Source organism: Eschrichtius robustus, chromosome 20, assembly GCF_028021215.1.
Source record: "Eschrichtius robustus isolate mEscRob2 chromosome 20, mEscRob2.pri, whole genome shotgun sequence".
Classification (NCBI taxonomy): domain Eukaryota; kingdom Metazoa; phylum Chordata; class Mammalia; order Artiodactyla; family Eschrichtiidae; genus Eschrichtius; species Eschrichtius robustus.
The window spans coordinates 44064714-44080099 of NC_090843.1; the positions used below are offsets into that span (position 1 = coordinate 44064714).

At 39.3% G+C, this 15386-nt stretch overlaps 1 protein-coding gene across 1 annotated transcript in view; it reads left to right on the forward strand.

The window, feature by feature from the left end:
- The first annotated feature begins 494 nt into the window (after window positions 1-494).
- Window positions 495-15386, forward strand: part of APPBP2 (amyloid beta precursor protein binding protein 2) — a 72261-nt gene continuing 57369 nt past the window's right edge. Inside the window, exon 1 of the mRNA XM_068530379.1 lies at window positions 495-918. Within this exon, the coding sequence (XP_068386480.1) occupies window positions 781-918 (138 nt within the window). The 5' untranslated portion in view covers window positions 495-780. The remainder of the gene's footprint in view (window positions 919-15386) is intronic.

A 15386-nucleotide genomic window follows, 5' to 3' on the forward strand; every position in this document is an offset into this window, starting at 1 on the left:
TTTCATTTAGAAAAAGAAACATAGTAAAGTTCAAACAGGGCAAATGGTTACACAGTGCAAGTCTCCCTTCCATCCTGATCCCTAGTTCCTAGGCCGAAGGTTCCTAACTTGGCTTAGGGACCGGAGTCTAAGGGAGGGTTTCCAGAGTAATGTTACTTCTCTGAATGCATGATTTTTAATGGACTGATGACTGGATCCAAACTTCTACCTGAGCCTGGAAAGGGTCCGTGCCTAAGAACCCCCGAAGTAGGACTGGCTGAAAGGACTGATGCGGCCGGTGACTCGGAAGGAGCTGCTTAAAAACCTGTCATAACTTGTCGCAGTGAAAAAAGTTCACCCCCATCCACTGAACTCCAGCGCCCTCGGAAAGTATGTTCCCCGAGGGCGGGATCACGGATCTTTTCTTCCCAAGTTTTTCGCCTGCCGCATTCCTTCCCTCCAGCGCGTCGGCGTACGCTGACGTCATGACGCCGCACACGTAGTCCCGCCCCTGCAGAGAGAGGCACTGGGACGGATCCCAGGGTGCTCGCAAACACGGAATGTGAGGCCTTGGCCCGGCTGCCCCCGGATCCCTGGCCCGCTCTCCACACGGGCCTGCGCCCGCGCCCGCCGCCCCCAGCTTGCCCGGAGGAGCCAGGGCAGCCGCGCCCTTCTGCTGTGTGCCCGCGTGGCCGCCGCCACCCCTCGGAATCCTCCGGGGCCGCCGAGGAGTTCGCTACGGAGGGAGGCGGGGGCCTTCGGGAGGAGGAGGCGGAGGAGGCGGAGGAGGAGGGAAGGAAGATGGCGGCCGTGGAACTAGAGTGGATCCCAGAGACCCTCTATAACACCGCCATCTCCGCTGTCGTGGACAACTACATCCGCTCACGCCGAGACATCCGCTCCTTACCCGAGAACATTCAGTTCGATGTGTATTATAAGGTACGGACCGTGGGCCAGCGCTCTGCTCTCCTGCAGCAACCCCTGGGGCCGCACCCCCTTCCACGTCCGCGAACCCCCGCGTTTAACCCCTTACCCCTTGTAGCAGGGTCGTCTTCCGAGACATATGGGGCGGTGTCGGGGTGACCAATATAGAAACACCCCATCTGGTAGCCTCTGTCTCGCAAGCTCTTGGGCCTTGATGGATACGTCTTCCTAATGAGTCTTTTCCCCCTTTTGGTGTTCCCTCCTACATTGGGGCCCCTTTGGGTAGGCCTTTTGCGTGGACTTCCTTTATTGCGCCCTTGTCCCACTCAGTCCTTCCCTTCTAGCCTGTGTCTTCGGGATATTTTCTGCCCTCCCTTCCCAATTAAGTGTCACCATCAGCTGGACTTTTCTTTGCTCTTTTCCCCTCCTTTCTAGTTTCTTTTCTCGCCGCCCTCCTTCCCAAGTTTTTTTTTTTTTTTTTTCCCCCTGCTTCTTGTTCCTTAGCTTTACCTTTTTCTTCCTAATTGGGAGGGAGTTGAACAATTATTGGAAGTAGTCGTGTGCCTTATTCGCATATCCTTTAAAGCTTTGGTTTTTGTTTATACTAGGGGTTGAATAGGGGGTTTTATTAACATGGGAGTGTTGATAAACTACTTGAAAGGGGGAAAATCCTTAAAAAAAAAAAACTTTAGAATTTAAAGTATGTTCATGTATTTGCAAGTTGTAATCTTGCAGCATTCCTAAATCGCTCCCCCTCAGAAATCTGAACAAAAAGTTTCCAAGTCAGTCTCCAAGTAGTTTCAGGGGTAAGTGTCTTTAGAAGTAGACAGTTTTGCAGTGTTTAGAGAGGGAGGAGAACTTTATTGACTCGGAGCCTCCCTTTTCCTCTCCCCCCACATTTGAATGTGAACAGTGGACTTATTATTCAGTCCTCTTTGCCTTGAATCAGCGTGGATAACGCCTCTTCTCCTGTAGCCACCCACGCAAAATTTGACTAGAAGTAAAGTGTGATTTATTTTTTAGATCTAAACACTTCCTCTTGATTTGTAAGTTGGCTGGAACATTGTAAACTGACATTTAACTGATGTGTATGTTCTTATATATGTATGATGTTTTATGGCAGTTGTTTCATCGGGAAGGTTGCCCGCTTTCTCCACCCCGAATATTTTTTCAGAAAGCAGCTGACTTGCTGCATTCTACTAAATCCAGCTGCTTTACACCAATTCTAACAATTAAATTTTCCCCCCCCTAGATATTTGGGGAATATTCATTTTGGTCATTTATGTTATTATTTGGGGGGAGGGGAAGTTAGAGAATTATCTCCCTTTATTCCAGATCCCTTTGATACATTGATTTACTTTTGTGCATATCTAAGGAAGTTTTGTATATTTAAGATTCATTCCTCCCAGGAAGGATGAGTTGGATCTCTTTCTCTACCCGGGAAACTGCAGCTTTTTGTGTATGCTAACTCTATCTATTTTAATAAATCGCGTGTAATCTTTTACACTTTTTAGAGAAGATCATTGGAAGTTTAATCAAAGTATATTTAGTGGTTGAATTCCCTCAAAGTACTTGGATATCTTCTGTAACTTTCATTTCTAATTGAAGCTTTTCATTTGTGTATTACTAATAGTGAGTATGAACAGATGGTGCTTTTGCCACATTTTCTGTTTCACGTAGTCCACAAAGTTTTAATATGGTGTCTTTTTTGGTACACTTGTACTCCTTAACAGTTGTGTGCCTGTAGGGAATATGGCACTGTGCTAAGGTGAAGGAGGGTGTTTAACGTGTGCCTGGAACTGTAAGTGCTTTTACACAGTTATTTTGTTTAAGCCTCACAATTAAACTGTAAAGTGGGGTATAACCCTGTTTTATAGGTGAGAAAGTTAAGTAATTTCGTCTAGGTCTAGTATTCAGTTCCTGTGTACCTTGCTTTCTTGCTTAATATTTACAGTTTCCACTTTTCTCCAATTTAGAGCCAAGGAGAAACTCACAGTCAGATCCCTCCCTCCAGCTGTCCCAACTTCCATCAATAGGCATAGTCATAGACAAAATAATAGTATTTGTGCAATCAAAAATTTCCCCATCCTGATTCACCATAGTCCAGTGTCACTGTGTTAGTTTTTGTCAGTAGCTTCAGGTGAAGGCACAGTCATAAAGCTTTAGGAAATGGGGTTATGGAATGAATGGGAGGTGAAGAAGTAGACATGCTGACTGCTCCCTAAAAAGGGAAGGGAGAGGGGTATTGATATGTAGAAAGGGTAAAATGTGAAAGTTGTTGTTTTTAAAGAATGGAAGATGTTAGAATGTATTTATTGGCTGAATGGCAGAAACCAAAACGGAATGAGAGGTTGAATATACAGGTAAGGCGGGAAATAAATTATGGAGCAGAGTCCTTGTGTAGGAGCCTTAAATTAATAAGCCTTGCCCCTTCCTTCACCCTGCATAAATTAAGGTATTAGTCTTTTTTTTTTAAAATTTATTTATTTAAATTTATTTATTTTTGGCTGCATTGGGTCTTGGTTGCTGCGCATGGGCTTTCTCTAGTTGCTGCGAGCGGGGGCTACTCTTCGTTGCAGTGCGCGGGCTTCTCATTGCGGTGGCTTCTCTTGTTGCGGAGCATGGGCTCTAGGTGCGCGGGCTTCCGTAGTTGCGGCTCGCGGGCTCAGTAGCTGTGGCTCGTGGGCTCTAGAGCACAGGCTTAGTAGTTGTGGTGCGTGGGCTTAGTTGCTCCGTGGCATGTGGGATCTTCCTGGACCAGGGCTCGAACCCGTGTCCCCTGCATTGGTAGGTGGATTCTTAACCACTGCGCTACCAGGGAAGTCCAAGGTATTAGTCTTACATTGGAGTTGAGGAAGGAATACTTCTTCCTCTAAGATCAGACGCAAAGAGTTAAAGACATAAAGTGTCTACATAACTAAGTTTGCAAAGAATGGTAGTTATGAATTAAGAGGTAAGATCATCTGCTGAGAATAAGGGGTAGGAGTGGTGGCTTTTATGTAGAAAGGCTAAACAGAAGTTGGAAATGGCTGCTAAGTTATATAGAAAGGGAGGCTCAGTAAAAATATGTTTAAAAAAAATGATAGGAGATATAGATGGTTCCATAAAACAGTATCCTACAGGATAATGTCTTTGAATCAGAATGGGTTTTCTCTAAGGGTACTCAACAATTTGGGTATAGAAGTAGATAAAGTGAATAGAAAGAATTGTAAAATTGTAGACCAACTGAAGGCAAATAGAGTGAAGGGCTGGGTTCTCCAAAGAGTGAAGTTTATGAACTTTTCTTTTTATTGTAACTGCTGAATGGTCTATTTTATCCTGTTCCAATTACAGAATTTTCCATAGAGTTAAGTTTTGACCCAGTGAAGTGTTGCCATGATGTGTTCTATTTATTGTTTTTAGTCTTAAACTTAATAATTTGGGATTTTTAAAAATTATTATTATAAGTCTCAGGCTGAAAACCATACGGATTAATGCCTGATTTAGTATTAGAGTTGAATTAATTTTTTCTTTTTCTGTGTTTATGTCTATTCTTAGTTATATACAGCCTCAACTAATATTTTTTTAAATTGGCTGGTAACAAATTGAAAAAAAATTCTTGCAACATATTTGACAGCCAAAGAGTTAATATTCTTTTCACATAAAAAAACTCTTAGGATTAATAAATTGAGAGCAAAAACTTTAGGGGAGGCAGGGCATAAAAAAACATAAATAGCCAGCCATACCATGTATCTGGATGGGAAGGTAATATGTTATAAATATGTCCACTCATGTCAGTTTAAGCTGTGAATTTATTACAACTTGAATCAGAATCTCAGAATTTTATTGGGTATAGGAAATTGATTAAATATGTTTATATGGAGGAATTAATTACATGAGAATAAATGAGCCAAGGAAATTTTTAAGATGTACAGTATTTAGGATAGTCAAGTGTATTAGAAGGCTGTATATTTTAAAACAACATGGTATTGGCACAAGAACAGCAAAGAGGGAAATTGATTTATAGAACATAGTAGACAGACTAGATAGAAACCAAAGCATATTTAAGAATATATTACATAATAAAGTTATAGGACAGTGCTGTATTTTAAATAAATGGGGGAAAATTGGTTATTTAGGGGGAATGTTAGACTTCTACTTCACACCTTATACCAAAATGAATTCCAGGTGAATTAAAGATTTAAATATGGCAAATGAAATCATAAAAGTATCAGAATAAATTATTGGGTCAATATCTTACAGTGGGAAATGACTGAAATTCTATTTTAAAGAAATTATTGAGGTAATTTACAAATTTAAAAAATGTCAAACATTATAAAAATGAGTAATGTAAAACGTGAAGTCCTCTTGTTACTCATCTTGCCAACACTAATGCTGTCTTGGCATAGAGAAGGCTTTTCTAAGCCTGAAACCAAAACCCAGGAGGAAAAAAAGAAATTGATACTTTTGAGTACATTAAAAAATAGGGGGAGGGCTTCCCTGGTGGCGCAGTGGTTAGGAATCTGCCTGCCAATGCAGGGGACACGGGTTCGAGCCCTGGTCTGGGAAGATCCCACATGCCACGGAGCAACTAAGCCTGTGAGCCACAACTACTGAGCCTGCGCGTCTGGAGCCTGTGCTCCGCAACGGGAGAGGCCGCGACAGTGAGAGGCCTGTGCACCATGGTGAAGAGTGGCCCCCGCTCGCCGCAACTGGAGAAAGCCCTCGCACAGAAACGAAGACCCAACACAGTCAAAAATAAATAAATTTATTAAAATAAATAAATAAATAAATAATAGGGGGAAATTGTAGGCACATTTTTTAAAAAGACTATGCAAATGGCAACATTTGTCACATGAGGGGTGAATTTCCTAAATACAGAAAGATCTAATACTAATTAGTATGTAAAGGACAACCAACTTGTTTTCAGAAGACCTGAACAGCTAGCTCATACAAGAAGAAAACATCTAATACTAATCATAATAAATATCAAAAGATGTTCAGATGAAATGCAAATTAAAATGCAGTGTCAAGCCAAGTCAACCATGAAGAAGAAAGAAAATCTGGAGGACTTACACCATCAAATATCAAGCTGTAACAAGATAAGATGGTTTTGGCACATGGGTAGACAAACAGACCAATGGAGCAATACAGTCCAGAAACAGACTGACACATGTATACTGTCACCTGGTTTATAATAAAAGTGACACAGCAGTACAATGGAGAAAGGAGAATCAAATAATGGTGTTGGTCAGTTAGATATCCATGTAGGGGGAGAAGGATCACGATCTTACCTTATATCATACGCAGTTACCATTTTTGGGTGGATTGCTGATCTAAGTGTGAAAAAACAGTTTTTTAGGAAAAAAAGTTTTCAGTGTGTCAGCAAAGATTTATTAAATAGGATACAAATGAGCTAAATATAAAGATAACTTGAAAAATTGGACTACATTAAGATCAAGAACATCTCTTCATAAAAAATACCATTAAAAGGGAAAAGCTGGGGCTTTCCAGGTGACGCAGTGGTTAAGAATCTGCCTGCCAGTGCAGGGGACACGGTTCGAGCCCTGGTCCAGGAAGATCCCACATACTGCAGAGCAACTAAGCCCGTGCGCCACATCTACTGAGCCTGCACGCCGCACTGCTGAAGCCCGTGCACCTAGAGCCCGTGCTCCGCAACGAGAGAAGCCACCACAACGAGAAGCCCGCGCACCACAATGAAGAGTAGCCCCCGCTCACTGCAACTAGAGAAAGCCCACGCGCAGCAACAAAGACCCAATTCAGCCATAAATAGATAGATAGATACCATTAAAAGGGAAAAGCCAGGGCTTCCCTGGTGGTGCAGTAGCTAAGAATCTGCCTGCCAATGCAGGGGACATGGGTTCAAGCCCTGGTCCAGGAAGATCCCACATGCTGCGGAGCAACTAAGCCCGTGCGCCACATCTACTGAGCCTGCGCTCTGGAGCCTGTGCGCCACAACTACTGAAGCCTGCGCACCTAGAGCCCACGCTCCACAACAAGAGAAACCTTTGCAGTGAGAAGCCCGCGCACAGCAGCAACGAAGAGTAGACCCCGCTCACCGCAACTAAAGAAAGCGCACATGCAGCAACGAAGACCCGACACAGCCAAAGATAAAAATAAATAAATAAATTTATTTTAAAAAAAGGGAAAAGCCATGCCACAGAGTAGAAGATATTTGAAGCACATATATCTGACAAAGGAATCATCCTGCATCTAAAGAACTAGAAATTAAGAAAATAACCCATTTTTTTAAATGGAGAAATAACTTCAATAGACATCCAAAAGGGGACATTCCAAGGACCTGTCAAACATTTGGAAAAATGCTCAACCTCATTTTGTCTTCAGGGAAATCGCCGTCCTCCTGTACTTTCCTCAGAATGACTAAATGAAAAAGAAAAAAGTGTTGGTAAGGATATGGAGCAATCAGAACTCTCATGTACTGTTAGTGGGAATGTAAATTGATATACCATTTTGGAAAACTAGCATCATCTACTAAAACTGAACATATATATACCCCATAATTCCATCTCAAGATATATACACTTAAGAACATTCAGGGAGTCCCCTGGTGATTTAGTGATTAGGATTTGGTGCTTTCACTGCCATGGCCCAGGTTCAATCCCTGGTTGGGGAACTGAGATTCCACAAGCTGTGCAGTGCGAGCAAAAAAAAAAAAAAAAAGTTCATAGCTATACTATTCATGATAACCAAAAAGTGGAAACTATCCCAATGTCCATCAGTAGGAGAATTAATAAATAAATTATGGAGTAGCTATATAGTGGAATATTTTGCAATGAAAATGAATGAATTGCAACTGTTATAAACCATATGGATGAATCTCACAAATGATATTGAGTGGAAGAAATCAGTCATAGGAGTATGTATCAGAGGCTCCCAAACTCTCTCCCCTTATAGCACCCTTAGGCCAAAAGAAATACCTAACAGTTCTGTTCATTAAGTAGATATAAACAGTTAGTAATACTTATGTCCTAACAACGTAAGAGCCATTAAAAGAATAGTGCACAAAAATTGAAAGAACAAAGAGTAGTGTACTTCGTTCTTAAATAACCACAATTACTTATTACTGGGTTGTGTGTTTGTTGGGCACTGTACAACTTCTCACATCTTGGAATCGGATTGGTCACCACCATTCCATTTTCTGTTTTGTAATGATTTTTGCACATTACTTTTATTATAGCAACCACTGAAAATGCTGCTTCACAAAGATAAGATGTTGTTGAAAGGAATATAGCAATCTAGTATTTGGCATGGTTTAATACAGATGTGGAATATTGTTTCTTTCAAACTTAAAATATCTTGCAGTGCCCCAGGAAACCTTGGTGCAGTTTGGAAAATGTGGATATGTAGTGTGATTTCATTTGTTTAAAGTTCAAAAACAGGCAAAATTAATCACAAGTATTGTAAGTCAGGAGCAGTTATCCTTGGAGGATAGTGACTATGCAGGGGCACAGAGGGAGATGTCTGGGATTCTGATAATACTCTATTTTATGATCTGCATGTTGGTTATGGGTGTGTTCACTTTGTGAAAATTTATTGAGCTTTACATTTTATTCTTTCATTTTCTTTTTTAAATTATATACATATATTTTTAAATTAATTAATTAATTAATTATTTTTAGCTGCATTGGGTCTTCGTTGCTGCACGTGGGCTTTCTCTAGTTGCTGCGAGCGGGAGCTACTCTTTGTCGCGGTACGTGGGCTTCTCATTGTGGTGGCTTCTCTTGTTGTGGAGCATGGGCTCTAGGCGCGTGGGATTCATTAGTTGTGGCACGTGGGCTCAGTAGTTGTGGCTCACGGGCTCTAGAGCACAGGCTCTGTAGTTGTGGCGCACGGGCTTAGTTGCTCCGCGGCATGTGGGATCTTCCCGGACCAGGGCTCGAACCTGTGTCCCCTGCGTTGGCAGGCGGATTCTAAACCACTGCTCCACCAGGGAAGTCCTAAATTATATATATTTTTTATTGAAGTATAGTTGCTGTACAATATTATACAAGTTACAGGTGTACAGTATAGTGATTCACAATTTTTAAAGTTTATACTCCATTTATAAATCATATAAAATATTGGTGATATTCCCTGTGTTGTACAATATATCCTTGTAGCTTATTTTGTACATAATAGTTTGTACCTCTTAGAGCTTTATATTTTAAATATGAATTGTGCACTCATCTGTGTGTATGTTATACTTCAGTAAAAAGGTTTAAAAATTAACATTCATTTTCACTTACTAGATTGTCATGGTTTAATGATTCAAATAACTCATACCCTTTAATCCACAATACCATTAAATTTTTTTTTTTCCTACAGCAATGCTTGTTGACTGTGCAGAAAATTCTATTTGGGGATATTAAGTACAGTATGGTTTATGATGGCAAAAATTGGAAACAACTATATGCAAATCAATCAGGAATGGAATATCATAGTGCAGTTAGAAAGAATGAGGATGCTGGGACTTCCCTGGTGGTCCAGTGGTTAAGACTCCGTGCTTCCACTGCAGGGGGCACGGGTTTGATTCCTGGTTGGGGAACTAAGATCCCACATGCCGCGTAGCGTGGCCAGAAAAAAAAAAAAAAAGGAAAGAATGAGGATGCTGTGTATACTGAGGTAGAGAGCACATGGGGAGAATAAAAAGCTTGTTACAAAGTAGTATGAATAATATAATCCTGTTGTTTTTAAATGGAGGAATATATGTGTACATTTGTTTATGTGTTGAAAAAAATTAGAGGAACACAAAATTTCATAGTGTTTATTCAAGGGATAGGATTATAGTCATTTTTAACTTTGTACATATATTCTCTCTTTTCTTAAATAAATGATATCCATTTATTGATGTTATTATTGGCTTATTGTAATATTCTAAGTAGAATAAATTCCTCAAATTATCAATTTTAGCATGCTCACTATATTACCTTTAAAAAGTTTTAAAATTAAAATAATTTAAAATGTTTCCTTAGCTTCCAAGACATTTGAGAGTAGGAAAAAAGAATCCACTCAAACATCATGTGACAGATTTTTTTAAAGAAACTTGGATCAACAAAATTATTTCCTAAAGTATCTTCCAAATATCCTATAATCCAGGAACATTATTAATATTTTAATTTAGTAGGTTGTGTTTTACACTTAACATTAATAAAGATCTCTATTTAAAAAAAAAGATAAGTAAAGTACTTATTATGTTATGTTATTTTTGTTTATTCTCTTTTTTTTATACTGCTTGGATTTTTATGACTATATTATTTTGATATATAAAAGAAGTAAAATTGAATTTTTAAGAATAAGATATCTGGGACATGAAGTTGTACTAAGAGGGGAATAGCCTAAAAATTGATATTCTAAAATATTAGCGTGACCAAGAAATAAGTTGAGGGACTTCCCTGGTGGCTCAGTGGTTAAGAATCCTCCTGCCAATGCAGGGGACACGGGTTTGAGCCCTGGTCCAGGAAGATCCCACATGCCACGGAGCAACTAAGCCCTTGCACCACAGCTACTGAGCCTGCACTCTAGAGCCCGCTAGCCACAACTACTGAAGCCCGCGCGCCTAGAGCCTGTGCTCCGCGACAAGAGAAGCCACCGCAATGAGAAGCCTGCACATCGCAACGAAGAGTAGTCCCCGCTTGCCGCAACTAGAGAAAGCCCGCGTGCAGCAATGAAGACCCAACGCAGCCAAAAATAAATAAATAAAATAAATAAATTTATTTTTTAAAAAGTCTTAAAAAAAAGAAGATAAGTTGAGGTGATTGGTTTAAAAGAAAAGTAAATAATTCAACTAAGTAGTTAATTCACTAGCTGCCAGATCAACAAGTGTGACAGAAAGCTCACATTCTCAAAATTAGGAATGAGAAAGTAAAAACAACCATAGATACAGTGGAAAGGGGAAAAATGGCTTTTTAAGTTATAGAATAGCTTCTTTAGATGTACAATAGCTTATGTAATTCTGTGCTAATCAGTCTGAAACCTTACTGAAATTGTGTTTCTAGGAAGATACAAATGATCCAAGAGAGAAGTTGATAGACTAAAAACCGTAAAAGACTGAGAAATTATACTTTTCTCTTTGTTCATATGCCTCCTCTCTCAGCAGACAAAACTCCCGCCAATTTTAGATACTTTCTTGGGTATATTCAAGTAACATTTGATATTATTGGTATTTAAGTGATCTTCAGACTTATTTCTGGAGCTGTATACTACATATTCAACATTCTTGAAGGGCTAACCAATGCAGTTAGAATAAGAAAAGTCCAAAATCAAGTGAAATACTACAATAAGATAATTCAGTAGGAGGATGATTACACATTTATAATTAAAAGTATGATAATTTTTCTATATACAATATAGGAAAGTATGTTTTACTCATCAAAAGAAAACATGCCATGGAGTAAATCCAAAAAGAGGTGTACAGAAATCTGAAAGTCTTCAGTAAGTGTAGAAGAAACATATTTTCTTCTTAGATTGGAAGATTCAGAGTTTTAAAGATATGATTTCTCTCTAACTCTTGTGTCTTGGAACGAAGTTTAATAACTTAAAAATGTGGGGCTTCCCTGGTGGTGCAGTGGTTGAGAATCCGTCTGCCAATGCAGGGGACACGGGTTCGAGCCCTGGTCTGGGAAGATCCCACATGCCGCGGAGCAACTAGGCCCGTGAGCCACAAGTACTGAGCCTGCGCGTCTGGAGCCTGTGCTCCGCAACAAGAGAGGCCGCGATAGTGAGAGGCCCGCGCACCGCGATGAAGAGTGGCCCCCGCTCACCACAACTAGAGAAAGCCCTCGCACAGAAACGAAGACCCAACACAGCCATAAATAAATAAATAAATAAATAAATAAATAAATAAATAAATAAATAAACCCAAAAGTTAAAAAAAAAAAGACAGAACTTTAAAAAAAAAAATGTGTAATGAAAAAAAAGTTTTTAACATCCATAGTGGAGAATTCAAATTTATGAAACATACTGAAAACTCCTGCAAATCAGTAAGAAAAAGAGGACCAAAAAGAAATATGTCGTCATGTTGACAGTGATTTTCTCTAGATGGTAAAATTGAATGAATGTTATTCTTTTTTATAAATTCTTTTCTATATTTTCTAATTAAAAAATGTATATGCAATTCTGGAATCAGAGGGGAAAATGTTTTAAAGTTGGCTATCTAGAATACAGAATGAGTTTTTTGGGTTTTTTTGGGTTTTTACATTTTTAAAAAAATTGCAGTATAGTTGATTTACAATGTTTCAGTTGTAGAGAATGAGTTTTCTTATAGAGACAGAATGTTTTGTTATAACCATACTATCTTCTTTCTAGTGCTTCATGGATACACTCCTAGTTTTCACCAAGATTGGTAGTGAAGCTTTAAGAGAAGTTGAGAAACTTCTTACCCAAATGTAGAGATCACTGAATCGTATTGAGTTTTATGTGGCTGGTTATCATTGTTGGTTAGATTTTACATCCAGCTAGTTTTTTGTTTTGACCTTCCATTTGTACCATGATAGCATCTTCCACCATTAACACAATCATGCTATCTTGAAAATTATGCCATTGACCCATCACATGAGAGACAGAGTTAGAGAATCTGTGTATTAGACATAAGTTCATTCTTGTAATGATTGGGGAAAAAACTCAATTTCTCATTTAATGGATGGCAAATCTAGTATCATCTTTATATGTGGACAGCGTATTTAAACGTTAGGAAAGGGTTGCCTTCCCATTTGAGAGTTAACTGTTTCTTGTGCTTTAAATAATGTGAACATGTTCACTTAACCTTTTGCTTACTTACCAATAAGCAAAGCACTTTGCCCTGCAACATACAAAAATCATGTTGGTCAGTTGTATTTTTTTTTAAAGTATGACATAGAACCAATGAGTGGAACAGCTGAGCAATTAAAATGTTATAAGAAGCAAGAAATTAAAATATTTGGTTTACCTCCAGAAGAAAGCATTTATTGGGTTGGCCTAAAGGTTCCTTTGGTTTTTAGGTAAAAATAAAAGGCACATTTTTCGTTTTCATCAAAAACTTTATTAAACAACATATTCACCATTTTGTTCCACTACCTTCTGCCATTTTTCAGGCAGCTTCATAATTCCTTCTTCCCAAAACATTTTATCTTTTTACACAAAGAACTGTTCCAGGTGCTTTTTACAGTCTTCCAGGGAATTGAAATTTTTTCCATTAAGAGAATTTTGTAAAGACCAAAATAAATGGAAATCTGGAGGTGCAATGTCTGGTGAATACAGCGCATGAATCAGAACTTCCCAGCCAAGCTGTAACAGTTTTTACCTGGTCATCAAAGAGACATGCAGTCTGGCGTTATCCTGATGGAAGATTACGTGTTTTCTGTTGACTAATTCTGAACGCTTTTCATTGAGTGCTGCTTTCAGTTGGTCTAACTGGGAGCAGTACTTGTTGGAATTAATTGTTTGGTTTTCTGGAAGGAGCTCATAATAGAGGACTCGCTTCCAATCCCACCATATGCACAACATCACCTTCTTTGGATGGAGACCGGGCATTGGTGTGGTTGGTGGTGGTTCATTTTGCTTGCCTGACGATCTCTTCCATTCCACGTTATTGTACAGTATCCACTTTTCATCACCCGTCACAATTTGTTTGAAAAACTGAACATTTTCATTACGTCTAAATAGAGAATTGCATGTGGAAATATGGTCAAGAAGCTTTTTTCACTTAACTTATGTGAAACTCAAACATCAAAGCGATTAACATAACCAAGCTGGTGCAAATGATTTTCAACGCTTGATTTGGATATTTTGAGTATGTCGGCTATCTCCTGCGTGGTATAATGTTGATTGTTCTCAATTAATGTCTCGATTTGATTGCTTTCAACTTCAACTGGTCTACCCCACCGTTGAGCATCATCCAGCGAGAAATCTCCAGTACAGAACTTCGCGAACCACTTTTGACACGTTCCATCAGTCACAGCACCTTCTTCGTACACTGTATAAATCTTTTTTTGTGTTTCAGTTGCGTTTTTACCTTTCTTGAAATGATAAAGCATAATATGCTGAAAATGTTGCTTTTTTTCTTCCATCTTCAATATTAAAATGGCAAAAATTCCCCAATTTTTTTTAAATTAATTAATTAATTAATTTTTGTCTGTGTTGGGTCTTCGTTTCTGTGCGAGGGCTTTCTCTAGTTGTGGCGAGCGGGGGCCACTCTTCATTGTGGTGCGCGGGCCTCTCACTGTTCGGGCCTCTCTTGTTGTGAGCACAGGCTCCAGACGCGCAGGCTCAGTAGTTGTGGCTCACGGGCCTAGTTGCTCCGTGGCATGTGGGATCCTCCCAGACCAGGGCTCGAACCCGTGTCCCCTGCATTGGCAGGCAGATTCTCAACCACTGCGCCACCAGGGAAGCCCCTTCCCCAGTTTTGATAAGTTTTTGTAATGCACGCTGATATGACAGCTGTCACAATACAATCTAACAAAATTGTTTTGAATGAAGTTAAAGAAAACTTAAAAAAAAAAAAAAAGAAAACTAAGTGCTATTAGAGCCATCTTACGGGAAAAAAACGAATGAACTTTTTTGCCAACCCAATACTTTTTAATTAAGTGTGCGTTACATTAAAATACTTCTGTGGTACTTACTTTAATCCAAGAATGTGTAATCTGACAACACGTTCAGATTGTAATCAAACAACAGATAAAGGACATTACATGTAATATACAATGTAATATGAGAGCAAAGTAAAGGAATATCAAGTTATATGCCAAAGTTAATTTTTTCAGAGCTACATTTCAAGTGAATTTTGAGATTAGAGAACAAGAATAAATGTGTCTTATGTGTGTTAAACAAAACAAAATATTACTTTATTTTTATTATTTTCTTTTGGCTGCGTTGGGTCTTCATTGCTGAGCACAAGCTTCCTCTCGTTACAGCAGGTGGGGGCTACTCTTTGTTGTGGTGCGTGCTCTCGTTGCAGTGGCTTCTTCTGTTGCGGAGCACGGGCTCTAAAGCACAGGCTCAGTAGTTGTGCCACACGGGTTTAATTGCTCTGTGGCATGTGGGATCTTCCCAGACCAGGGCTCGAACCCATGTCCCCTGCATTGGCAAGCAGATTCTTAACCACTGCGCCACCAGGGAAGTCCCTAGACCATAGTTTTGAACTTGATTTCTTTTATATCTTTTTCTAAACCTTTCTTAGTTTTTGTTTTGGGGAATTAGCCTAGATTATTTTGGGTTGGTTTTGTTTTGTTTTTGTTTTTTTTCTTTTCCATTATTATTTATCATGGGATATTGAATATAGTTCCCTGTGCTATACAGTAGGACCTTGTTGTTTATCCATCCTATATATAATAGTTTACATCTGCTAATCCCAAACTCCCAATCCTTCCCTCCGCCCTCCCCCTCCCCCTCGGCAACCACAAATCTGTTCTCTGTGTCTGAGAGTCTGTTTCTGTTTTGTAGATAGGTTCATTTGTGCCATATTTTATATTCAACATATAAGTGATATCATATGGTATTTTTTTTTGTCT